This window comes from Micrasema longulum, unplaced genomic scaffold (assembly GCF_059751315.1).
Source record: "Micrasema longulum isolate JH-2025_06_02 unplaced genomic scaffold, ASM5975131v1 h1tg001904l, whole genome shotgun sequence".
Taxonomy (NCBI): Eukaryota; Metazoa; Arthropoda; class Insecta; order Trichoptera; family Brachycentridae; genus Micrasema; species Micrasema longulum.
In genome coordinates, this window is record NW_028279078.1 from 142,427 (window position 1) to 169,796 (window position 27,370).

Genomic DNA, 27,370 nt, shown 5'->3' on the forward strand with positions numbered 1-27,370 from the left:
AACTGGTTTTTATAGGGACACAATATCTCCGCCTACCATATAATTACTTCAATTTCACATAGACTGTTGTCGTCTTTTCACTACCAATGTCTTTTGGACTGACAGCAACAGCAGCCATTTCCTAAATGAAAGACATGATTTTGACGGCTATAACCGGCATAACCGCGAATGTGTTAGTATGAATTCTAAAAACTATACACAAAAACAACTATGTAAAAATAATATAACGACATTAATAAATTCAAATATTTATAAAAGTGACACAGCTTAGTAAGGCAAGTTTTTAAAACTATATAAGCTAATAGTAATGATTTTGGACTCAATCATACATTGGAACCAATGACTTACATTAAATTTGTGTTGAGCAATTTTGAAAATTAATTTACTAAATACAATGTCCGCCTTGTGGTCTAGCGGTCAGCGCGTTTGCCTACCATGCGAGAGGTCTCGGGTTCGATCCCCGATATGATGGACCTGAAATATTAATTTTAAATACAAATTTTACACCACAATACATCATAATACCGCAATAATTGATCTTCTCAAAGCAGATTTATTAGATATATCTGAATGGGGAAGGCAAAACCAACTTAGGTTTAATGTTTTCAAGTGTATGGTCACGTCCTTCACTAGGGCCCAAAAAACTGTATTTTTTCGCTACAAAATGAATGACCAGAATCTGATACGAACATCGAATGTTAAGGATCTGGGCGTTATATTTGCGAGCACCCTGACATTTCATGAACAACAACATGAGACAATCAGTGGTAATGCATTTAAGATGTGAGGATTTGTTCTGCGTACTGCCAGGGTTTTTGAAAATACCCGGGTACTGAGAACTCTTTACAACTCCTTGGTGCGAAGTAGACTCGAGAGTGGCTCGATAATTTGGGGGCCACATAAACAGAAGTACTCTCTTTTGATAGAGAAAATCCAAAAGAAGTTTCAGAGATTTTACATGAGAGAGTGCGGGTATTATCCTCGGCTCTACCCGACTGAGTTTCTCCAGGGTATGCTCAGCTACAACAGTTTAGAGACTAGAAGGAATGTGCATTTGACTACACATTTTTATTGATTGTTGGGCGGTACGATTGATAATTCTGAGATTATGATGAGCATTGGTTTGTATGTTCCTGATAATTACCTAAGACAGCCTCAACATAGATTGTTTCATATTCCTATATACAGGACCAACCTGCCTGTTGGAAGGGCTGCCGCTATGCTGAACAACATCGCTCTGGACGTTGATCTGTTCCATGTATCCGAAGGGGTTTTCCGGAGCAGGAGTCTCCTACTATTTTGACATGAGTGTCTCTATGTATTTTTTGTCTTTTTATAATATGTACGTATTAAATTTTATTTTGTAATGTATTATTTTAAATAAATTAATTGAATAATCCCTGAAGCGTCAAACTGATTGTCTTACCTTCGTGTAATAAACACGATTGATGTACTAGTGCAGTGCCCTATGCACTATCAGGTGTGGAAAAGGCAATGATGATGATAATGAAATTGAAAAGGGTCCAGCCCTTAAAAAAATGTATACATTATTTGAATACATGATATACAGATGGAAACTGATCATCAATAATGTGCCTATTGAGCAAGTCACTCGGTAAACTTACTTAGGTGTAGAGATGTCCAGCAACAGTGACCTGTATGGTGAAGTACGAACACGGACTAATAAAGCCACAGCCGTGGCTGGCTGCTTGCGGGACGCTAGATGGAAAAACAAGGTCAGGAAATATAAAATATGCGTCCGCCCGTCATGACCTACGGGATGGAAATGGGAGCCGATACAAACGGGACAAAAAACATTCTCAGAGTAGCGGAAATGAGAGCCCTACGCTCCATCGCAGGCAGAACTATTAGAGATCGGATCAGAAATGAGACGATAAGGTCTGTCTGGCGTTGAAGACATAGTGAGGTGGGGAAGCAGAAACCGCTTTTGGAGAGACTGCGAGGAAGATATGAGGCGCGTGAAAATTTTGAGCAAGAAACAAAAATTATTTTAGATGCAAATTTAAAAAAAGAATAGAAACAGACATTTAAAATTATTATGTAGGTCTATTTATGGCAATTTCCACACAAAGTACACATTCCAAAAAATATCAAACTATGTTGTCTTTTTTATATTGTCATAATGGAAAATACTATTAACTTAAAGTCAATTTAACACTTTCAAAACATATAAGTACAGGCATGTAGCAGTTAAAACTAAAAATGTGATATAAATATATACATGTACGTAATCCAATACAAATTGTATATATGAGGGTAGTACTTGCGAACCCGGCAAAATCCATCTTTTTTTATTTTGAGCAAATCACAAAAAACTGATACAATACTTAACTTCAACTTTTTTTAACTTAAATTTTTTATTGAAATCATTAAATATTTTATTCGTAAGCAGTGATGACATAAGCATGATTATGTCAAGGTTTGCAAGTAGTACCCTCATATGTAGTTAATAAGGTTCTAATACAATTTTTTGATTGTTTTAAAATCATCAGGGGGGGGATACAGATCTATGTATGTTTTTTTGTAATGTAATGTATAATTTCAAATAGTTGGACTCACAACACATTCATATTTAAATAAGTAAATTTGTAAAATAAAGTCACTATAACCAAACTCCCATTTTACACAGGGGGTACGTTCCACGCAACAATATCGTGTTATTTTTATCAAATCAAGAAAATTTAAACAAATTAACTTCACTGTAAAACAAAGCCTTCATAATTATTTTGAAAAAAAAATAGATACACAGGGGTCTGGTCTCAAATATATAAGACAAATAATATTTTACAATACCTTGCTATTTGTGAATAAGATTAAAATTCTAAAAAAATCACAGAATTTTGTAATTTTTTTAAATCAAAGTCAACTTAAACATGATCATAAATACCAGAGAAAGGGTAAAAATCAGACCCCCATTTAGAAAAAAAGGCAAAATCAGAAAAATAAAATATTTGGAAAAAACAGAATTCGAGCTTAAGACATAATATTGTCAACGGCAATCCATAACAGCGTATCTCAAATTTGACCACTTTAGAGGAAAGAGGTAAAATGATATTTTTACGTGTCTTCAAATGTAAAAAAATAATTCCATAATGAGCAAGCTCGGTATTTTTTAAATTTATTATTTGTTAGTAGACTATTAAACTAAGCGAATTTAAAAATATTCAGCGCTTTGATTTTTGAAAATTTCTTTTTTTGAAAAAATTTTGAAAGTTTATTTCTGAAATTACTCCGCGTGTGACATCTCAAGTTCACTTCCGCTTCTTCTCGGTCAGTTCTGCCGATAGGTCTGTTGACTTACCGTAAGCTGGAGATCTTTCACAACTCTCTTATCATTGGTTGATTTATATGAACTAGTGACATCGTTCAAAGTAGTTCATTTAGATTAAAACATTTTTTATTATTTTTTTCACACATTTTCAAGAAATTTTGCACTACAATTTAATGCTCTAATTTTCACTGCCCATAAGAAAATATTTTTCCTAGCACTTACTCTCAAAACTAAGAAATTTGGTCTTTTGAGTTTTGGTAAGGTGCCAGGATTCGCACTCATATAGTGCTGGCATCAATACAAGAGTTGAATAATCGGCATTTCCTTTTGACCATGTACAGATTAAAGTTCCAGACAGCAGACACGCATATATCAATCAATATTCAAATTGTTTATTATTTGTGCACGGTGTTATTTTGATATAGTGAAAAAAAATCTGTGTAAAAAGGGAGCCCGGTACGATAAACAGTTAATTTTTCTGTTGGCACTACTGATATGGGCATTTATTTTTATTTGTGTGAATTTTGTAACAGATATTTAGCGCTTTGCTTATTTAATATAGTAAAATTAATCTACCTGTCCCAGAATGTATGCCAAAAATAGATAGTTTGAAAAATCCTATGTTGTAAAAATGAGCACACCATTTTTTAAAACCTGTACATCTACATAACATCTTAGCCTACCAATTTTTTACCGTTTTACATAAAATGGTTAGGCGATTTACATGTGAAGTGACAATTGTATTAATTACAGTGAAACATATATAATATTCAAATATTTTCTCATCAAAATTTAAAAGTAAGTATCTAAAAATGATGACAAAAGCATTCAACTCTTTTAGAGTGCAAATAAGTTGGCCGCTATCCTGGATTCTATCCAAGGCCAAACCGTACTAGAGATATTATTATTTTCACCGTTTCGGATGAAACAAACCGTACTACAGCTGCGACGCTACACTGCTGGGCACTCCGTACATATTTTTTTCACACAGCGTCGCTTTAGTGCCGTTTGCCCTTAATATAGAAACCAAGATGGCTGCCAATTAGACCATCGATTGTCAACCAATGATGAGTCACTTTTCCTAATTTAAATATTCAACAAACAAAATTCCAATAAGTAGGAACCTACATTCTACAAATGGTATTAAATAATACTCAGAGTAATAATGCGCCAGCTATAGAGAAGCACTATCGATATGTTTCATAGAACGGAAGAGTTGTTGGTTAGTGACAACATCACTCTGCTGGAGGACATTTTGTTTTGTTTCACAACAGATGAGTAACGGTCCTAACGGATGCTTTTGTCGCTGTGCTTGGCTCGTTTTGTAAATAACTTGGATATTTACGTTATAATAAATAAAAATCGACAATGGTGAATTGCAGTATGTTTGGTTGGAGCTGAAGGAGCGTCAAAGGTCTTAAAGGAGTCAGTTTTCACAGGTAATTGATTTAGAATATTTTCCTTTGATTTACATTGATTTTTGGCATTTATTGTCCCGACATGTGTATTATGTTGCTTAAAAACTTTTCTTATATCAACTTACTTCAGATATTATTTTTTCTCAATTTAGGTGATAAATTTGTGAATTTTAATTCAAGTGAAAAATATGTGTTAACATGTAGGTGCTATTTTTTAGCATTCCTAAAGATGACAATACGCGGCAACAATGGATTAAATTAATTCGATTTGGCAATTCTCGACCTGAGTATGGCCCATTGTTTTGCTGCGAACTGTAGCTAACTCAATACTTAATAGTCATAGAATAATTTTCCGGCGTTTGGGCTATTCTATAGCTTGGCGCATTATTACTCTGAGAAATAATGTGGTATCATTAATATACATACAAAATTACTCTTAAATGACTTCTACAAAAGTTTCACTAGTGGAATTGGCATCTACTTTATTCTAAATCTATGTTATTCGCAAACACGCCGTAAAATGGATTGTGAAGTGACATTACCATACCAGAAAAAATATTGTAATGTATCTCAGTATTCTATTGCATTGGAAATATATAATGGGCATTAGTCATAGATAGACATTAACAGTTACCAGACAGACTAAGGGATTTGCTGACTTCCATAAACTGACTCTTTATGGAACGACAGCTTGAATAACTAACACATACATATTCAGGCATGTACAATGAGGAAGTTCAGTGGTTTTTTTTTCCATTTTTATGTTTCGTATTATCGCTACGATTTGTTCAAGTTTTGTAATTTTTAATTTCACTGCCAGTGTCGTCACGAGTTGTTGTCGGTGAGTTGTGCCGACATTTAAAAGAACCCCGTAGTATCAAAATACACTAAACGTTGAACAAAATAGCTACCGGAGACCGGAAATCTATCACGACACATAAAAACGCTGTAATTGATTGGTGCAAGAACTTGTGACGTGGTTTGAAGAAATAAGTAGTTTTATGAATTTTAACACACATTTTCGAGGTGGCCAAAACACTTGTGTGCCTCGGACAACCGAACTAGCTCTTCCTAGTAATATGATGTCTCGTACCGTATTCAGAAGTTAGCGAAAGGGCCTAAAAGCCAGCATTAGTACTTCACCGAGTAGGTACTCGGGATCAATTACTATGGTCTGGAATAATCTAATTATATCTAACCATAGAACCCGGTTGAGCCAAATAAGGCAAGCCACTAGGTTGACAGTACAGTATGACTGTACAGGACGAGAGCCAAGGCGTAGCCTAGTACCAAAGAGTTCCAGATAAGGAAAGCAAGCTGGTTTGCTAAGAGAGCCCTGAGTGGGTGTCTTTACCAAGAAGTTAGGTAAGCAGAAAGGTTAGAAGACGACCCGGATTACTCTGACTTCTGGAGCTAGAAATCCGCCTTACAAAGGCCAAAATTAAGGGATCTCGCGGGGCGTGAGGTAAGCGCGGGTGGCTGGAGGCCATCGCATTGGAATGCGGTAAAATATGCAAACCTATACCATATGTTAGAGGAGTTGTTAATATGTAACTACCTCGTAAGGAAAGGATAACAATATGCGAAATAAAATGTACAGGGAAAACGCTTTAATTTTTACCATGTGAAAGAAAACATTATTTATATGTAATTTCTCATACCACTGAACTTCCTGTCTGTAAAAAGTACCAGCCCAGGGGTGCTTTTCTGTATCTTCAGTTCCCCCAGAGATATTAATTTTGGGATTTTTATTTTTTGCAAGCGAACACACTGCTCCATATAATGACCACACTGATGATTACACGTCAAATGATGTATAAAACTGTTAAAAAAACATTTAAAAAAAAAAAAAATATTTAGTCGATTCAACTGAATTAAGTGTTTTGGGTAAGGCTTAAGTTAAGGTCAAAAAAGTTCTAAATGAAAATCATCAAGTTTGATTTCACGTGTTCATATTTATTTGACGATTAACCATCAGTGTGGCCATATACGAAGCAAAGTCTAAAAGCTTGCAAAAAATAAAAATCACCAAATTAATCACTCTCTGGTAGAGGAGATTCAGAATATCATCCCAGGTGTCCTTTGACAAAAGTAATTTTACTAAAATAAAATAGAGATAATGAATATAGACTTAATTTGGCAAAAACTTGACTCAAGTACACACTTTCAACACGAAACTACTGAAGTATTGTGTTTGCGAATTATTACCATTACATAGACACCATAAATAACTTATCACTAATATTAAAGGCCGGATGCTCAGCGTATTATTATTGTTATTATGGATAACTCATACAGCGCCTTCGCCACCTCAAGGGCGCTTTACAAAGTGATTCCATTAATATTCATTTTAATTCGCCAATTAGCTACGTTTAAGTTGCGGAATTACATTTTTCAACGCATTTAACAATGTTCAAAGAGCATAGAACGAATTAACAGCAAATCAACATTCTCTTCATTAGACTATGGGAGCGCATTACCTTCGTTCAACCCTTAATTATTTCACCGATATATGGTTGATCAAACAAGAGCAGAGTGGTGCACGTCAAACGGTGTTTAAATGATCACTAGGCGACGCCTTAAAACCATTTAAAATTTTTTACCATAGTCGGTTTTATTACAATATTTTGTGATTGTCCAAATGTTTGTAGACAAAAGACTGGATTTCACCCCCTAGGGAGTCATTAAGTTTTCAGGCGTTGCCTAGTACGTGAAATAATTCGATCAAATGAATCTCTTCACAACAATAAAGGTTTCAGCTCTTTAACTTCACTAAAATCAACAGATGGAAGAATTGAAGAAATATGGATGTTTAAACATGGAAAAATGGTGAATGTTACACAGTGCGTAAAGTGGCCACTTAAACCAGCCAACGACAAGTCATAAGCCATGTAAATGCTTAGGCTTCCATATTCCCTTCCCTTAATTTGTTGGATCCTTAGTACTTAAGGTTACACATATATCTACACAAATAATATCAACCGTGATGATGGATGCTGAAATTCGAACCGAAAGGTCGGTAAATAGTACGAACGACACACGGGATAATAATAATAACCCAGAAAAAAATATTGTGAATATTATGTCGATCATTAGTTATTGGCTGGTTAAAGCTGAATGGCAAATGCAACACAATGCGTAAAGCGATCAAAACCATCCAATGACAGGTCATACACCCATCAAACCTCTAAACATCCATATTTCCTTCTCAAAATGTTCACCATCTTTGTTGAAGTATAGATGAATCATCGGTAATAATAAAGGGAGGTGGTTTAAGCAGATGTCTAAGTGCCCGGCTGATTTGAACATCATCGGTTACGTGGAGTGTTCCTCGCGGTGGTCAGGCGGTTAGCTAGCCGTGCTGTTGTACTGCGGCCTCCCGGCGAGTTCCAGCAGGTAGCGGTCGGGGTGGTCGATCCAGTCGGCGGCCGACAGCTTGACCTGACGCTGCCTCTCCGCCTCCCGCACCTGCCAGCGCTTGATGTCCAGCTGGGTCTCCCTGCTGGCCTGGTCTCCGCAGCCCCAGACCTTGGGGTTGAAAAATTCAGTTCAGAATAATATTATACAGGTAGGTATAGTACAGCAACCCGGAAAGAGTTCAGTGGAAGTTTTTACGCTACATTGAGGTTATCATCGTTCTCTACCAGGGCGGCGATTACAATTTACATTAGTCTATTGCACATTATTTGAGACATAAGAGAGATGGGATGAGCAATTAGTTGACATAGACACATGAGTATATCACCACAAATACAGGATCAGAAACAAAAAATAATTCAAAAAACATATATATGGCACATCAATATGGTGAACAGTAAACTCAAACATTCAGAAAATCATCGAGGAGTTTCCTACTCAAATCCACTCCTTAACTACTTTCTTGGAAATAGTCTTTGTCCCTGAGAGCTTAATACGCTCTTCCAAAATATTGAACACTCTCTGAGATGTCTCTGAGAAATATTTGTACAGGTTTTGGGTATGACATAATTCGTGCTCTGGGAAAACCTCGTACGGACATTTTGCTGAGACCTCTCCTTATTGTTCGATCAGAAGTGTTTAAGCGCTTCTTTTAGGTACAGTTGTCTCATATCCTGCACCTTCATGAATTGAACAATGGGAAGTTAAGGATCTCATATCTTCACCATGATGGTATTGTTGAAGATAAATTCTCCTGAGTGTTTACAAAGATACACAGCTGACCTTTAAGTTTTGGGTAGTTGAATCGATATGTACCGAGGGCTTAAGTACCTCACGGCATACATATCTACGCATTGAACGCGGAATAAAGTTTCGGCGACACTTATTGGTTGAATTTTTTCGTATGATGTCTGAGATGACGTAATAAAAAAACCTTTTTTTAAAAAAAAACATTCAAAATCAAAATTCACAGTGCAGTGTGATTGGTACCATTAGAGAAAATAATTATTTCAATTATGATACTCACTTCCATGGCATCGAGGGGGTACGATATTCCGGAGAATTCTATATTCTCGAAGCCTTCGTCTATAGCCATGAGGTGCTTGCGAGGATCGGAGCCGGCTCGTAGCCCTTTGGGATATCCACGGATTGAGGTGTTGAGGTAAAGCATCTTGGACGCCTTCTCCAACAAACAGAACCTAGAAATTAAAATGATTAATTTTATATGTGGTTTTATTTTGTTGAAAAATAAAACCTAAAAATAAATTGCGAGAAATACCACTTTATTATTAACTATAGTTTCACAAGTGTCATGAAAGTGCATCTGATGACTTCAGCCTTCTCGGTGGTGCGAGGAAAAATTCCTTTAAATGCATTTAAAGACGTAATTTAACTTTCAATAAAATAAGAATGATTAACATCGTTCTGTAAAAATAACAAAGATGACTTATGCAGTGTTGTTAGCTAAATGACAATGTCATTTTTTAAGCTTTATCGACTGATAAAACTACAGTAAAACCCGTGTTTTACATTTTTCAAGGAGGCAACAAAAAAAAGTGTAAAACTGAGGAAAACTTTAAATTGAGGAAATGAAAAATTAAATTTCATTAAAATATAATTATTGTTCAAGATACTAAATATACTTCAGAAAAGATGTAAGAACTGTCATGATTGGGGATTATTCATATTTACTAATGATTTAATTAAAAATATTTTGTATTTTTTCAAGCAATACAACATGTTATGTTTTATTGAATTTTAAAAAAAAACATGTTTAAATAATTTTATCTGGGTACTTAACCTTTAAAACACGAAAATAAAAATTAGAATTTGCGTAAAATGCATATAACGAATTTTTCCCTAAATATTGGGAAAATATATTTATATGGTATCACTCTTTTTGGTATGGCACCATAAAATTACAACTGTCATTTACATCGCGGCAATTTTACACTTTTATGATAACTGTTTAAACTATCTCTTTTTCACATTATGTATATAACATCAAATAATATTTCTATTGCCAATTTTTTAAACATTCTGCATCGTAATTTATTGATGTAAATACTAATCTTCCTAAACATGCGTCAACTGCATGTCACTATTTAGTAAAATGTCAAACAGACACTTAAACAGAATGGTCAATTACACTGTACCTACTTTGAATTTAGTTTAAGACAATAATTTACACATTTTTTTTATTTACCTCGATTTCATTTTACATTCGTGCGGCTCGTCTTTTGACAGATCGAATGACTTATGGGAAAATTTCGACGTAAAACCGGGGTTATGAAAAACGTAAAAACAATTGGGGGGAATATTGAATGAGAATGTATGGAAAAAAATGGGGCCTAAATATTTCTAAATATTATATTATGAGGTTTTACTATATTTAAATCCTTTGAAAAATCCAGAATTTATATGGATATGACAATCAAAAGATTGTTATTATTATTATTGTAAATTAAAGCAGCTGGAAGCTGATATGCTTAAATCTATTTTAACGAAGTTAGTTGTTGGCGTATTTGGACTTTTCCAGAACAAATCTAGCCCGTTAATGGAGTTTAAGAACATTTATGAACAGCCGATTGAGACTAACTTGGGCTCCAGCTGCACCAGAGCGCAGTTCTCCCCGCCCTGGTACAGATGGGACTCGCGCCACTCGGCGGGCGCGGCCAGACACAGCAGCGGGGCGCCCTCGCCGCCGCCGCGCACCAGCAGCAGCGTGGGCCCGCGGTACGCCAGCACGTGGTGCAGGAAGCGGTTGGCGCCCAGGCCGTGGTCGCGCGACGAGTACAGCAGCGCCCAGTGCGAGGGAAGCAGGCACACCAGCCGGGAGAGGAACTGCGCTGAGGCTAGGTTCGCACCTGAATAGAGAGTTTATTGTTATCTTCATCAGTAAAATAAAAAATACTATAAACTGTACTAAAATGCATCGTGTGCCTTTTACATCAAAGGAGGAAAAAAACATATTACATATACCTGTAACGTACGCGTTACCACGTGTGTGTGTGCTGATTACTCTTATTACCACTGGTAAAATAAACCAAAGTAGGGAAGAAAATGCCGAACGCTCCTCTAGTGGAACGGAAGGCCTGTTGACTACTGCCAACAGGCCGGCTTCTCCTGAAGAGTTTTGAGTGGTTTCCTCTCCACATGAGCAAATGCTGAGAAGTTCCTGATTGGCCCACATTAGTATATCCCTCCTGATCCCAACAGTTCAGATAAATTTAAAGAAATTTTGAAATAAAAACCTTGTATATTATAAGCAAGGTAAATTATAAAGCAACTCCTTTATAAAAAAAAATTACTCTTATTAAATGACCCTTTATATATCTACTCTGTTGTGTCAATAAATATTTCCACGCGCACAATAAAATTTTAGATAAATTAACAGATTGCTTTTTTTGACCTTACATTTATGTTATGATTATATTTTTTCCCATCGTGTAACATTACGCGGCGACGTCACAAATGCGCGCGGCGAAAGTAGGGCATAGTGGTGGGATTATTGGACACAGTCCGATGTATTCAAACATGATTCTACGCTCCTTCTGGATTATTCTGAATTCTACGGTTTAGGCATATAATAAATGAAAAAAAATATATATCTCAGTCTTTAGTTAAAATGTAATTTCCGTTACCCGAGCTGCCCGGGCTGGCGGCGTTAAGGGGTTGCGCGTACAGCGGCGGCAGCGCGCCGGCCAGCAGCCAGGCGCGCCCCACGGGTAGCAGCGCGGCGGGCGGGCGGTGCGCGGGGGTGGGGGCGGGCGGGCACTCCAGCACGGGCGTGGCGAGCTCCAGCCCGGCGCCCCCTCCCCCCGCGCCCTTGTCCACGTGCCGCCACGCCGTGGACAGGATGTGCACGCAGTACCTGCCGGAGACAAACACATCGAGATAACACACCATCCGAGAGATGGAGATAGATTTTATTTGCAGCCATTACAGCTAGACTAATGGCAGATTTCAGAAAGGACAATATTGTCCCGTTGTATGATCAGAAATTTGAAGAACAGGACAATGGATTGAGAGATTGTCTTGAAAAGTCGATACTTCTTCCCGCAGTGACTTCGTTTCTTACTACTTCTAGTTTTTTGTGGAAGGAAGACGGAGATGGGTAGTGTTTGTGAACTTGTTGATCTATATTATAAATTATAAGTTTTAGTAAAGAGTTGATGGGTAGTGTTTGTGAACTTGTTGATCTATATTATAAATTATAAGTTTTAGTAAAGAGTTATGTAAGACTAAATTGTAGCTTAAATAGTGCTCCTTATTTTTGTAGATACAATATTTATCTAGGATAAGCCAAAGTCGAGATATGCTCAAAAAACCAAAATTTCAAGAATATTTTGCATTTTTGTGTAATCTTAAAGGTCGCAAACAGAATATATTATTAGCGACTCCCAGTTCTATATCTAACACATAAGTTATTAAAGCTCCTTAAATTATTTCTAGGCAAAACTACCAGACGTTTACGAATAGTCCGATTGTCAATGTAGTTTTTATTTCATTATGTTGGTATACATGCCCCTGAAGTACGCTAAAACTTTCCGCTGTATTAATTGTTTTTTCATTTAAATTATTTATTGACAATTCTTATATCCGTAAACCCATGTTTCGTCACCTGTTATAACACGTTTTAGTTATTCTGCATCGTTGTTGACTTCATTTAGTGACACCTGAGCAACTTCCATTCCCCGTTCGAAATTCAACAATTTAGGAACAAATTTTGCTGTCACGCGTTTCATACCCAAAATATTTTTTTTTTAATTCATGGCATGAGCCAATCGATATGCCAACATCATCAGCGACTTCTCTGATTGTGATTTGGCAATCGTTCATAACCATTTCATTCACTTTTTCCACATTTCCATCCGTTGTTGATGTGCTCGGGCGTCCAGACCGTTCGTCATCTTCAACGTCTTCATGGCCATCTTGGAAACGCTTATACCACTCGAAAACTCTTGTTTTACTCATAACAGACTCATCATAGGCCTTTGTTAACTTTTCACACACTTTATTTAATTTTTTACACAAAATTTGATACAAATTCTTTGATACATTTTTTTTAACAAACAAAAATCGCCAAGCTCATAAAAACACGTCTAACCTAAGCGGCTGCCACAGACAAAGTAAACAATGAATACAGTTGAAAATTTAAGTATACTTCAGGGGCATGTATACCAACATAATAAAATAAAAAATTGACAATCCAATTCTCCAAACCTGCGAAATTAAAAAAATCCCGTTATTTTCTGAACACATCTCGTACATGAAATTTGACAAAATAACATTTTTTTTAAATACGACACACTGACAAAATGTCGAATCATACACAGGCTCTTAATTGTTCTTCCAATTTTCAAAAGTCACTCTTTTGTATGAATTTTAATTTAGTTTCCAGCTAAACATAAACTGTCTACTGTCAAAACTCAGAAGTTTGGTGTTTAGAGTTTCAGTAAGGGGGCAGAATTTGCACTCATAAATTAGTACTGGCATTATACGAGAGCTAAATGATTGATGCGATTTACACAAATTTTTCAATTCTAAGGCCATTTTCTTCGAGTCCTAAAAAACCGCGTTAGAAATCATTATCACCGACCTGTGCATGGGCAGCACCAGCCTGTGACAGTGCTCATCCAACCAGCGCGATATGAAGCCGGCACTCAGCAGGTTCTTGGAGTGGAAGCACGAATCCACTACTGTCCTTAGTGTGCGATGGATCTGGGATACAAAAACAATTTTATTGTTATTTTATCATAAAAAAAAAGATTTGGCGTCTACCATAAAAAAGCTTGTTTAACGAGTTTAAATATATTTTTTTGGCTTTTCATATAATTTACATGTTATTTAATATTTGTAAATAACCACTTGCCGAATTTTCTATGCCTGCCGGTTTCGAGACGTACCCGTCTCTTAGTCAGGACACCAATTAAACCAACATGCAAAACCCACTAAACACCTTCACAATAGTTAGTAAAAAGTAGTAAAAGGTATGAAAAGTAGTAAAAAGTATAGTAAAAGGCAACTTTTTAGACCCCTTTCATTTCAAAATTTGGAGAAAAAAAATGATTCGACCACCCTAATATACAAGAATTTAATACGATTTTATAAGATGTTTGACCACAAAGTTAATGCTTTAAATATTAATAATATTTCATATTAACTTTGCCAACATAATGTTTTAGTATCTGCTTAAGGTCTCAGAAAATATAATAATTGTAAGAAAAGAGCTTACGTTGAGACACATCTGTGGCCCCTCTGAGTAATGGTCCATGGACAATTTATAGCAGGTCATTAGGAGAGTCTCCATGCCTTGTGGCTCTATCATACCTTCGTGTTGTTCTTCGCAGAACATCCTGAAAAAATATCACAAAAAAATTGTTCAATTTTTAAACTGAATCTAAAGATTGCATTGCCAGTAGGTGAATTGGTTCAGCCAGATAAATCTCACAGACATGATAAAGGTTTCAGCTCTTTAACTTAACAAACGTCAACAGGTGAAAGAACCGAATCATGCATATTTTATAGGCTCAAAAAAAATTTATTCTTTTTTTACTGATATTTCACTGACCCCGAACTTTCGAAAATTTCCTTCTTTTAAAAAACACGCAGTATCCTGCATTCAAACTAAAGATATTAAGTCTTTTTTTCTATGATATATTTTGTTGTCTTTTAATAATAAGGAATATTTTTATTGTTTTTTTATATTTTTTATTTCCTCTTTAAATTACTTTAAAATAAAAAAGTACCTTATAATCTTTTACAGAATATTTTTTTTTCTTTTTCTATATTACACAAAAACACGTTACCTGTCTATTTATTATAAGGCAAAAAATTCATAAACATTTCTTGTATACCCACGAACAGGCCATGCCTTTGTGGGATTTTTGTTTACTATTTTTACTGTTAATATGTATTTCATTGCTATGTAATTATCCTTTTTTTTACTACCCTGTTTTTACCTTTTATGTATATAGTAAAAAAAAAAAAAAAAATATATAGGCAGAATGGTGTGTAAAGTGGGCACTTAAGCCAACCAATGACAGGTCATAGACCCTGTGAATCCCTAGACTTCTATATTCCCTTCTGTAAAATGTTTTTCATGTCTGTTGTAATATGTTAATATTATTTTTCTGTTATTATTTGTCGCTTTTTTTTATTTATGAGTTGTATAATTTCAATGTTTTATTTGCGAATTTAAAAAAAAAAAAATAAGCGTGACTTTTATTATTTTGAATCAATTCTAAACCAATGTTTGTAAGAAAGCTATGTAAATTCATTATCTTTATGAACGATGAAGAATTTGTGGAGTATAAGTATTTGGGTATTTTTATTGATCATAATTTTAAATGGGATCGTCATATATTTAAACTTTGTGATCGATTGCGGACTCTTGTGAGTACTTTTTATAAGTTATCTTTTATTTTGCCTAAAATCACTCTAAAAATTATTTATTTTTCTTTAGTAGAATCAATAATAAGATATGGTATAAAGTCGTGGGGACATTCAACTAAAACTAATATTAAAATGATCCAGGGTCTACAGTATTCTATAGTTAAGCGAATTGTACCTGCAGAGATTTACGAACAAAGAAGTAATAATGATCTCCTGTACAAAGCAATCAAAATTCTGCCTGTTCGAGGACTACTGTGGCTTTGCATCATTTTGGAACAATTTAATAGTAATGCATTCAAGTTTCCTCTCAAACATAAACATAATACACGCTTCACGTCTAATGATGGCTTGATAGTACCAAAAGTATGTAATAAATATGGAAATAGAACTCTCAAATATTTGGTACCTAGAATTTTTAATTTATTACCAAAAGAACTTAAATTTAACTCACATTGTAACAAGAGCAAAATAAGAGAGTGGCTACTCGATCAAGAGTTTATATATGAATAGTAGCTTAGGTGTAAGTATTTTAATTTTTCATACATTTTCTTGTATCTAAAAAGTTAATTTATATATTATTATTTGTATAAACATGTTTATTCTGATCTTTCCGGCTGTTAATTTTTATCTGTTATTCATTGTTTTTATAAATGTAAATAATATTATTAAGTCGGTATAAATATAATCTTCACCAACAAGCTACAAAAAGTGGCTTGGTGGGATTATAGTTTTAATAAAAATATAACAAGTGAAATTTTTTTTAAATTGTAAAAATGTATAATTATGCTATTAAAAAAAAAAAAAAAAACAACGTCTCACAAGAGTTCTTGATGTACGTGCCATAATTTACATCTGGTGTCCATGGGTGCTGGCTCATATGACGCAAGTTGAAATTCTGAGAAAAGTGGTACACATAACCCAATTTTGGCTATAGTGGCCCATCAGCCACTTAGTATTTTAACCGGCGATATGCAGCAACCAGAGAGGCCAGGATAATATATGCTCCAACCGGAGGGGGGACGCGAAATGTACGTATGATGTTCTCACTTGACGTAGACTTCCAGGATGGCGAGGTCGTCCAGTATAGCGAGGAAGCGCTCGGCCTGCTGGCGGAAGGAGGAGCCGCTGATGTGCTGGTGCTTGGTCTTGGACTGCAACAGGAGGTAGTGAAACAGTCGGGTGCCCAGCTCCGGGTATTTGGGGAACAGATAGTACTGGAACAAATTCATTAAGTCAGGCACAACTTTCTTCACATCGATCAACATAAAAAATGATTAATGTTTAAAGCATTAACTTTTTGGTCAAACATTTTACTAAATGTTATTAAATATTTGTGTATAACCACTTACCGACTTTTCTATGTCTACCGGTTTCGAGACGTACCCGTCTCTTCGTCAGGACACCAATTAAACCAACATGCAAAACCCACTATACACCTTCACCATAGTTGTTGCACAAAAATATAAAACCAACACGACATGCATTTTGCAACACGCAAGCACATGCACTGATTGGGATAAAACATGCACTGATTTAATTATAAAAATATTACACATTTGAGAAATAAATTAAAAGAGAATAGGGGATGGAGGGAGGGGGTAAGCTTAATAGGTTTAATAGGGTGACCATTACAGTGGAACATCGTATAAAGGACTATATTGGTTTTATATTTTTGTGCAACAACTATGGTGAAGGTGTATGGTGGGTTTTGCATGTTGGTTCAATTGGTGTCCTGACGAAGAGACGGGTACGTCTCGAAACCGGTAGACATAGAAAAGTCGGTAAGTGGTTATACACAAATATTTAATAACATTTAATAAAAAATTAGTTAGACAAAAAAAAAATTGTTAAAAATACTCACCGTAAAACATTTTTCAGTGATTCCGTTTACGCCGTCTTCTTCGTGGGTCTTCTTGACCAGAATCTGTGTGAACAAAAACAAAAATGTTATTTTTATTGTAGACATACGGAAAGCTAAAAAATCTAGTTAGGGTTATCACTAGAGCCCTTACATGGGGGGTATCTAGCAGTGGCAAGCCGTGATTTATTTTATAGGTAATCCACAAAAAATGTTCATTAATTTGTACCTATATATAAGTACATAATATGTAAATAATATAATTATAAATGACTATTTTTTTCGTGGTTCTGTGAAAATCAACGCAAACAACAATTATTATTAACCACACGATATACGTAGATTTATTCTACACTATTTTAATACAATACTTGTACAAAAGTTTTTTAATATATACCACAATAACATTCAGCAATTACTGTCAACACTGAAAACTGGCCGATTCCTTTTAAAATGAATAATGCCAAAAACGGCCACTGTAAACGCCACATTTCATATGTGATATATAATATGTCAATGGTACCTCATCAAAGAAAAATAGTCTTTCGGAAATAATGTTTGAAATACTAGATTCCAAAGAGAAATCTTAAAATAATATTTGTAATCTGCAAGCTTGTTTTAGTACTAAAAAAGCTGACATGGGTTAAAGATGAAAAATATAGGATACTTTTTTGTATGGAGAATAAGCTAAGGAATCGGCTAGTTTCATCGTTCACTGAGAACTAGGTGCTACTTCATAGATCTTTTTTGTAGGAATATATGATCGGTGGTGGTGATTTATAATTAATAACAATTTTTTTTTGATTTCCGCATAAACATATTTGCTATAAAACATTATTACCGAAAGTCAAATATAATGGTAAGCTGTGCATAATCGCTTATTTTGACAATTGGCCCCTGGTATCTAGGGTCCCCTGGGAGCATATTCTTTTCAATAACTTTTTTGTTAATTTTCATATTGATTTGACTTTTTGTATAATCCTACTCCATAATGTTGAGAATGTATCAAAATTATTAAAATGTTATTCCGCCAAATTCTCTCGATAATAATTCATGTTTGTCTTTGCTTTCCCCCGCGCAAATAGCAAACATTACAATTCATCACTCTACAGTTTGATAATCTTTGATATGTTGGTCAGTTTGCACGTGTGCTTCTTGCTATTTGGTAGCTTATTTCCAGCAATAAACACAAAAATCCGGATTTCATGCGTTAGATTTCACATGCATCCCCCCCCTCCTAACTCTTCGCTACCGAATCGCCTGATTTTAGATCAGTGTTATTCAAGTTTTATTTTGTTCTATTGTAAGATCACAGCTAGAGTATGCATCTGCAGTTTGGAGTCCCGCTTTTTACTGCAACTCATATGATCTTGAACTAAGTACAAAGAAAATTTTAAGATACATTAAATTTTAATTAGGTCGACCTGTGTCAGAAATAATTATAAATCCCTGATGACTAATTTAAATTTATCACTACTGTCAAGCAGGAGGACAATACATGACCTCTTGTTTATTTATAAATTATTAAATAATAAAATAGATTGCCCAGAACTGTTAACTTTAATAAACTTTCGTATTCCACATAGACACCAACAAGACTAAATTGTTTGTTTTACAGTCATCATCGTGGTACTAATTATTCACATTGATTTCACCAATTATTCGCATGCAGCGACTTTCAAACCAGTACAGTGATGATTTAGATTTATTTTACAGCACGCCGCTGATGATCAAGTCCTGTGTTTTGAAAAAGAATTAACAATGAAAAATTAAATGATTAGTTCTTTACTTTTGTTTTAACTCTTTACTCTTGTGTGTATAATTATTTTCAAAAATTATTATTGTTTAGTATTAATATTTATATAAACCATGAAGCAAACTTTTTAACTTTCCTTTTAAAGCACTTTTTTATTCTTTTTTTCTCTTTTTTTTCCTCTCTTCCTCTTTTTAAAACTGCTATTTTATTTCATTTACCTTTCTTTTAGGTAAATATTTATATTTGTTACAGATGTAATATTTCTTTTTTATATTTAATACAGTTTACCGTTATACTTTTCTCAATGTTTTTGTTCTTTTTTAATATTATGTTTTTTTTTTCACTGGTTTTATTATAATTATGTGAAAGATTAATGGAACAGTATTTATTATTTTTTTTTTTTTTAATATCAATAAAGCTCGTTTTAAATTTTAAGATGTGTCCAATGGCGTATAATTGAAACTGTTCTGAACTTGGGTCCTTAGTCAATTTCTGGTTTGGACATTTTATCCTTAGCAAAAATGTAGATTTCATTACTTGTATATAATGGCAAACAATGATTTAGAACAACAAAAATCTCACAGACGCATTTACTTCACCGTGTCTGGACACAAACTGCACTCGAACGGCAGGTCATAAAGTAAGCGATTTCTTTATGTAAATATTAAGTTATTAAGTACATTTTTTTAGAATTTTAAAGCACAAAAATAAATATGTCTCTTTCTCACACTAATGTTTGCATGTGTTATGAGTCATGAATTACTATCTCTTTATTTATAATTTTAGAATAATTGTTGAGGGCAACATGATATTTGCTAAGAGTAAAAGAATAATATGTCAACTGTTTATATGTAAGTGGGTGTGTCAGACATACACAAATTGATATCATTATTAAACAACAACAAACAGTGATCAAAGATTCTATATTAGGAAGTTCAGTGGTTTTGTAAATATTTTTATTTGTTGACTATCAAATGAAGTAAAAAAAAATTGAAATATTTTTATGTATCGTATTATCGAATTTTTTTCAAAGATTTCGGTGAATAGTGAAATATCACATACTACGAACACAGATAGAAATATACGAAATGGATTTAGAATAATGAATTATATTTAAAAATCAATATGGATATTGAGGAGAAATGTTTTCATACATAAATGTAAAAAATAAATTAAATAAAAACACGTTGCTAGAAAAACGTGACGTTTTTGGCCTTAATTGTTGTGACGTCAAAATTCGTGATGACGTTCTAAACAAATTTCAATTGTCAGGAACAAATAAACATGAATCGACGAGTATTAGGGGCGTGGCCAATGAAATGAGCGTTTTTGCGGGAGTTCAAAATTAAAAATTTTAAAGTATTTTTTATGCTACTAATAATAAGTAAAAATTTTTTTTTTTTAAAAAGTGATATTTCCCAATTGGCTTCCCATAAACAGGGAACCTATCACAACACTATCATATGTTCATTCGAAAGAACTAGTGACGTCATTTGAAGTAGTTAATTTTTATATTTTTTTTCATACATTTTCATAAACTTTGCAGTACAATTTAATACTCTAATTTTTACCGCGCGTAAGAAAACATTTTTCACATCCAATTTCCCGTAGCACCGAACTTCCTCATTGAATTAACAAATTATCCAGTTATCAAAATAATTAATATTTAATTTTATGGAAAAATGATTAGTGACAAATTTATCTACTTATTATCTAGCAAATACAATAAATTCATGCTTATCTGATGTAGATACATAATAATATATTTCAACTTGACAAATAGGATTAGTGCATATTTAATAAGCAAATATTAGAATATGGAAAGAAAAAAATAATTGTGAACAATTTGAGTTTGTCCGAAGTTTTGTAGACAAGGAATGGATTTAACTGCCCGGGGAGCTGTTAATATAAAAATATTGCAACAGAGATGAAGAACATTTTAGAGAAGTAATATAGAAGTCTAGGCATCTACAGGGCTTATGACCTGTCATTGGCTGGTTTAAGTGGCCACTTTACACACTGTGTATTTCATCTGTTGATGTTTGTGAAGTTGAAACCTTTATTTATGCGGGTGAGATTTGTGTAATTGAATTATTTCACCTACATACTAGGCGTTCATCTCTGTTGTAATATGTTGATATTAACGGCTCCCCAGGTTGCTGAAGAGCCATGAATAATAATGTTTTCTGCTTGAATAGGAATTATTATTGAAAGAATTTGGCCGAATTAAAAAAAATAAATTTTCATACATTCTTAACCTTACTGTCCTAAATACACCCGCGCGTTACGGTGCTGTGTAGTCACTACACATTAAAAAAATAATAGATTTAAAAAGGGAAAAATGAAATATTTATAGGGAATGGCTTTAATTAACCATAATTTAATTAAAATATGATAATATTTCAAATCTAACTGCTGAAAACATGAAAAAACCATTGAGTATCGCTAACGACTCGGGAAAAACGTGCACCTGCGCCAACTTCCCGAGAGCTACTAAGTAGCTATATGGTACTGGACTACGTGACTGACTGAGAGTATACTTATGATGATATTTGTAGTTTATCCCCGATTTCCGATAAAATGCTTTTTTGTGCCTAATAAGAACTTATTATTTAATAACAAATTATTTCAGTCGATAAGTAAATGTGTAATAAAAAGGAATACTGAAAATCTAAACCCAATATTTATTATATTTATAAAGATATTATAGTTATTAGACGCAATGTGTACTAGCTACACATCACCGGGGAGGGAGGGTTAAGACAAAAATTAAATCAACATGATTAACAAAAAAATGTTTTATAAAAAACGCTGCCCGGGGGACCCTAGATACCCCCTTAGGCCCGGAAGGGTTAAGAAAAGGTTAAATAGTGAAAAATTAGTAAGTACGAAAATTCTTTAGTATGTTTTTTTTAACACCACAACAGGCCAGGAAGCCCAATTGGAGTGGTGAATTACATCATGGAACACCCAGTCTTGAGAAAAATTACATTTTAATTTTTGTGTTCTCACCGGGAATCAAACCCAGAACCTTCCGTGAGTGAGTTAAGCGTCTTGACCATTACACCACGGAGGCCGCCTTAAAAACATTTCATATCTTTTTGTAATTTTTTTTTTTAAACCCCGTTAGGGCTACTATAGAAATATTGTAAAGTCAGTCATATTATATCTAGTCTGATTAGTGTAGTGCTTTTTCGGATTACTTACATTTAAAAATGTTGAATAATAATAATTCTTTGATAACAAGTTGTCTTCTTTCATACGATCAATGAATCAAATTAAATTATATACACATCTCTCCCGCTTCCACTCCCACCAAGTCTAATATACACCATTGTGTCTTTCTACATTCTTTTGTAATAATATTCTATGTATAAATATGTCCTTAAAAATGTTAAATAATGAATAGTACAGGTACATTAAAATTTTTGAAAATTAATATCTGACATTTAAATATGTTAAATAATAATAATTAATTAAAAATATATTACACATATTTAACACGACTGGTATAAAAAACTTTTCATGTGTTTCCTAGTAGAAAGAATCTCACCTATGTCAACAAAGGTTTTGGTATTTTTTTTGTTTTTGCACCACAACAGGTCAGACGACCCAATTACAGTGGTGAATTACATCACAAAACACCCATTACTCCACAATAATGCACAGAATGTTCAAACAAAACAACATCAAAACATTTAAGTTTGTAAGTGAAAATTCTTGATGGAAGTTCATTGTAATTTATTATATAAATAAAACACGAGTGATACTTTAATCCACAAATTTGGAATATCCAGTGACCAGTTTCATCGCTTTCGCGACATCTTCGAGACTGGTATCTTTATTAAAAAGTTAAATGTATTTATACAGAACAGAGGTAAGGATACATAATTCAAAGTTATATGTAAGTAAATTAAATAAAGTTATTTTTATCTTAAGGATCATTATCGACAAATTTTCTATGGGTTAACTAATGAATGGATATAATGTTATTTTAATGAGTTTAAGTATTTTATTTTATTGTTGGTGTCCCATCTTTCGTGAGTGTGGTTTAGTACCCATTGTAATATAATTTTACTAATGACTTTTTACCCTTTGTTTTTCAGAAATCATTATTTACTAAACCACACTCATGAAAGATGGGACACCAACAATAAAATAAAATACTTAAACTCATTAAAATAACATTATATCCATTCATTAGTTAACCCATAGAAAATTTGTCAATAATGATCCTTAAGATAAAAATAACTTTATTTAATTTACTTACATATAACTTTGAATTATGTATCCTTACCTCTGTTCTGCATAAATACATTTAACTTTTTAATAAAGATACCAGTCTCGAAGATGTCGCGAAAGCGATGAAACCGGTCACTGGATATTCCAAATTTGTGGATTAAAGTATCACTCGTGTTTTATTTATATAATAAAACAACATCAGCCAACGACAGGTCATAATCCCCTAAATGCCCAGACTTCCATATTCCCTTCTGTTAAGATATATAGAAATATTAAAGAAATTAATCCTAACATGTTTTTAAAATCATAATATGGAAACTACAAATATTTATTGAACAGTAAATTTTACAATACTATTTATAAAATTTTGTTTACACAATTTGAATGTTTTCTTCAAAGCTTCAATTCAATTAGTCGTATATTGTGAATTTTGTGAGTAAAGGTAATAAAACACATTATGATTTTAAAATGGTGTTGCATATTACAACAGAGATGGTGTAACTTTTTGAGAACAAAATATAGAAATCTAGGCGTATACCGCAGTTATTTATTTAATAACGCCCATGAGGCTTTTACATGGATTTTTCATAACATATACATAAAATAAAGAAACATAAATGGGAATACAAAAGACCATAAAACACATTTAAAAACAAGATTTAAAATCAAATCGTGGGGTAATTACTACAACTTGGTAACTTCAAAATCAGCATTCCAAAGCACAGAATGGACAACTCCAGATTCCTTTACATTGCAGCTAAGAAAATTTCAGCTGGTCGTCGTCTCCCTGGGCCCCGATTACAATGATAAGTTAACAGAGTTATTTTCGACTGTCAATAAAGAAAAATAAATATTTGTGTAAGAAAATGAGTATATTTACATTTAAAGTATCCTCATCGGTAACCTATAATTGAACATGTTTAAAAGAAAAAAATGTATGCATTTCTTAATTTGAAAACTTAATTTTACTTTGCAAATAAAATTGAAGATAAATGTTCTTCCCATTGTAATTCGGGCCCTGGTACTCCGTCTAAAATATGTATTCGGGTTGGCTTTGAAGAAGTTTTTTATTTTAAGTTAATATACAAGGCTCATATTAAATGCAAAAGGTATGTTCCTTCTAATTACTCTAACTATAGTGTGAGGATCTGGTGGCCTTGTTAAAGAACTTCTACGCATTTGCTTTAAGAAGAGGAAACCACAAAAAAGTCATTCAGGAGAAGCCGGACTATTAACAGACATCAACAGACCTTCCGTTCCACTTTGAGAGTGTTCAGCATTTTTTGTCCTATTTTATGTGTTTTTATTCGAGTTGATGATTTTGTGAACTAATATCATTGTATTTGTTAAGTAAATAACAGCATTTATCGATACTATTCCTGGCCGATTACCTTTCATTCCCATCCTTCCTTTGACCCATCCTTATGGTACCTACCTAGCATCAAGATAGAAGATATTCAAAATTAGAAGATTCGGATTTAGAACAAAAACAAAACAACATTTTGGACTTGACATAAAATCGGATAAATAGTGGTTGGAATCGTCGCACGTTGAGAAAAACATTGTTACATTTAATAGTTCATTTTGTGATCCAGTGCCAGAAATTGAAGAACATTCAAATTATATTAAAGGTAGGTATCCACTCCATGTACCTATTCCTTTCTCAAATATTTCCCAACTAACAAAACTGAATGAAATTCGATTTTCATTTACAGTCCGCCTTTTCGTTAACAGTATTGTAAGATATTTTTTGGTTATAATGTGTTAGTACTTAGTTCTTAAGGATCACTGAATATTTGTGGATTAAAGGATCACTCATCTTTTATTTCTATAATAAACTAAATTATAAAACTAAATTGAAAAACCATAAAACTAATTAACTACCTAATTTATTTCTCCCTAATACCATGTGACCGAAGCTCCTGGTAAGAGCTAGTATGTACATAAAGAGTATGAATAAATAAGTTAATGTTTATAAAGTTTATATTTGAAGCACTAACTTTGTGGTTATTCATTATAATAAAATAAATAAAACAACTTTGTTTTTAACCACTAATTTTTATTTTTCACCGACCGGTTTCAAAGCAAACAAGCTTCTTTGTTAAGGTTTACGTAACCCTTGACAAAGAAGCTTGTTTGCTTTGAAACCGGTCGGTGAAAAATAAAAATTAGTGGTTAAAAACAAAGTTGTTCTATTTATTTTATTAAGTCAATGTTTATTTAAATTTACTAAAAAATATAAATACTTATATTTTCATAAAACAAGAAGAATAATATCTTGTTCTTTAAACCACTCGCTCTTTCTGTTATATTTAGAAAGTGGCTTCAAGTTACCTTACCAAACCAGATTCATTATAAAAATAAATACCATAATTGATATTATGAGCCCTACTTATGAGCCTGGTGTAAAATTATGCCTAGGCATAGTAATATAATAAGAATGGTATTCCCATCCGTATTCTACCTAAACATATTATATTAATTAGATAAAATATGGAAGGTGTTATCGGAGTATGGAGTGAGCGGAAATCTGAGACAGGCTATTGCTTCTCTGTATAAAGACAGCACAGCGTGTGTTTGGGTAAATGGATCATACACATCGTGGTTTGACATATATAAATGAGTCAAGCAGGGATTTGTGATGTCACCATGGCTGTTCAATGTGTATATCGATAACTGTATGAAAGAATTGAAAGACTTACGAACGGTAGAAAAAATGGGTTATTTCACTTTAAATTGTCTTTTGTATGCTGATGATACCGTTCTTCTTGCTTACAAAAAATAGGAACTGCAATTCTTGGTAACAAGAGTCTACGATGTATGCGAGGGAAGCGATTTGCTGATGAATATCGATAAATCAAATGTAATGGTTTTTGAAAGAAGTTAAAATATGACTAAATGTAAAATCACTGTGAATGAGGTTATACTAAAAAAGGTAGAGGAATTTGTGTATCTGGGAAGTATGTTTACTAGGGATGGAATGACTGAGAAAGATATTGAAAGGAGGGTGAGTGCCAGGAACAGAGTGAACGGCGCACTTAAATCAACCTTGGCTAATATTTTTTTGTCGCAAGAGGCAAAATGGAGTCCTGGTCCAAACTCTGATGTATAGGAACGAAGTATGGACTTGGAAAAACAGGGATGAAAGTAGGCTAAATGCTGTCGAAATGCGATATCTCAAGCGAATGTGTGGTAAAACTACAACGATAGATGCACAAATGTTGAGATCCATACATAAGCATTATTTAAAGAAAAAGCAGTTTCTTTGTCAAACCTCTTTAGAATCAGATGGTTATTGTGTGATAAATAAATGAAATTTTAAGGTACAGGTCAGAATCCGTCGCAAGGGTCAGACATAAAATTGTTTTATAGATTTTAAAAATTTCTAACAAAAAAGTTTGTTATTTGACTACACAGTACCTACCTGTTTACTGCGAAGTTTAATATATATAAAAAAACGATTAAAAAACTTAACGCTGGCTGTAAAACAATGATTACGTAAAGGGTTATAGTAAATAAATTATAGTGCTATTGTTAAGGTTAGAATTTGATAAACGCAACCTTCAAAGGCTTTCAAGGTTTTCACAATAGATCGACCATACGCATCGAATATAAATTTCGATTGAAGAGGAAATCTAACTTTTGCGAGTTTGTCGACCGGCATCAGCTGTGAGGGCGGCTTGTCCTGCAAGTCTACACCGGAGGACGAGTGCGAAAGGCTCTTCCTGGAGCCCCCTCGAGGTGTCGTGGTCCCGGAACCCGCCTGAGACTTCTCGTCACTCGAAGAAGGATGGCCGTGGTGATTGCCCATTGTGTATATTACAAAAAACCAATCCATATGTTACAAAACTCCCGGCACTGAATCTTCACTATTTTTAAAAACACTGCGTATGACATTTATGAACAATGAGGGTTATTTCTGTATCAAATGACACATCTTGATTTCAAAATTATTATCACTTTATGCGTTTTATGGCTGTTAGGTGTAT

General features: G+C 33.7%; 1 protein-coding gene and 1 long non-coding RNA gene across 2 annotated transcripts; one reads left to right on the top strand and one right to left on the bottom strand.

Annotated features, from left to right (window-relative positions):
• The first annotated feature begins 3,207 nt into the window (after window positions 1-3,207).
• On the top strand, window positions 3,208-5,158 carry LOC148273590 (uncharacterized). The gene is made up of 2 exons (XR_015824536.1): window positions 3,208-4,451; window positions 5,108-5,158. It is a non-coding gene; the product is annotated as an uncharacterized LOC148273590 (long non-coding RNA).
• Window positions 5,159-5,511: 353 nt separating this feature from the next.
• On the bottom strand, window positions 5,512-27,359 carry LOC148273591 (uncharacterized). Its single transcript, XM_088238455.1, has 10 exons — window positions 27,022-27,359; window positions 17,387-17,449; window positions 16,573-16,739; window positions 14,366-14,486; window positions 13,730-13,851; window positions 11,772-12,001; window positions 10,727-10,994; window positions 9,155-9,326; window positions 6,873-8,238; window positions 5,512-6,501 (listed from the first exon to the last, which is right to left on the bottom strand). Exons 1-9 carry the CDS (start codon window positions 27,217-27,219, stop codon window positions 8,059-8,061), a joined length of 1,521 nt encoding a protein of 506 aa, XP_088094581.1. The 5' UTR covers window positions 27,220-27,359; the 3' UTR covers window positions 5,512-6,501; window positions 6,873-8,058.
• Window positions 27,360-27,370: the final 11 nt, after the last annotated feature.

What these genes read in the sequence shown, in the direction of transcription:
- LOC148273591 (XM_088238455.1), bottom strand. Translation starts at nt 27,219, where the DNA reads ATGGATTGGTTTTTTGTAATATACACAATGGGCAATCACCACGGCCAT. An exon ending in CGGTCGACAAACTCGCAAAA is followed by an intron (nt 17,450 to 27,021) that starts GTTAGATTTCCT and finishes TTGTTCACACAG; the next exon opens with ATTCTGGTCAAGAAGACCCA. An exon ending in ATCCTGGAAGTCTACGTCAA is followed by an intron (nt 14,487 to 16,572) that starts GTGAGAACATCA and finishes ATATTTTTTCAG; the next exon opens with GATGTTCTGCGAAGAACAAC.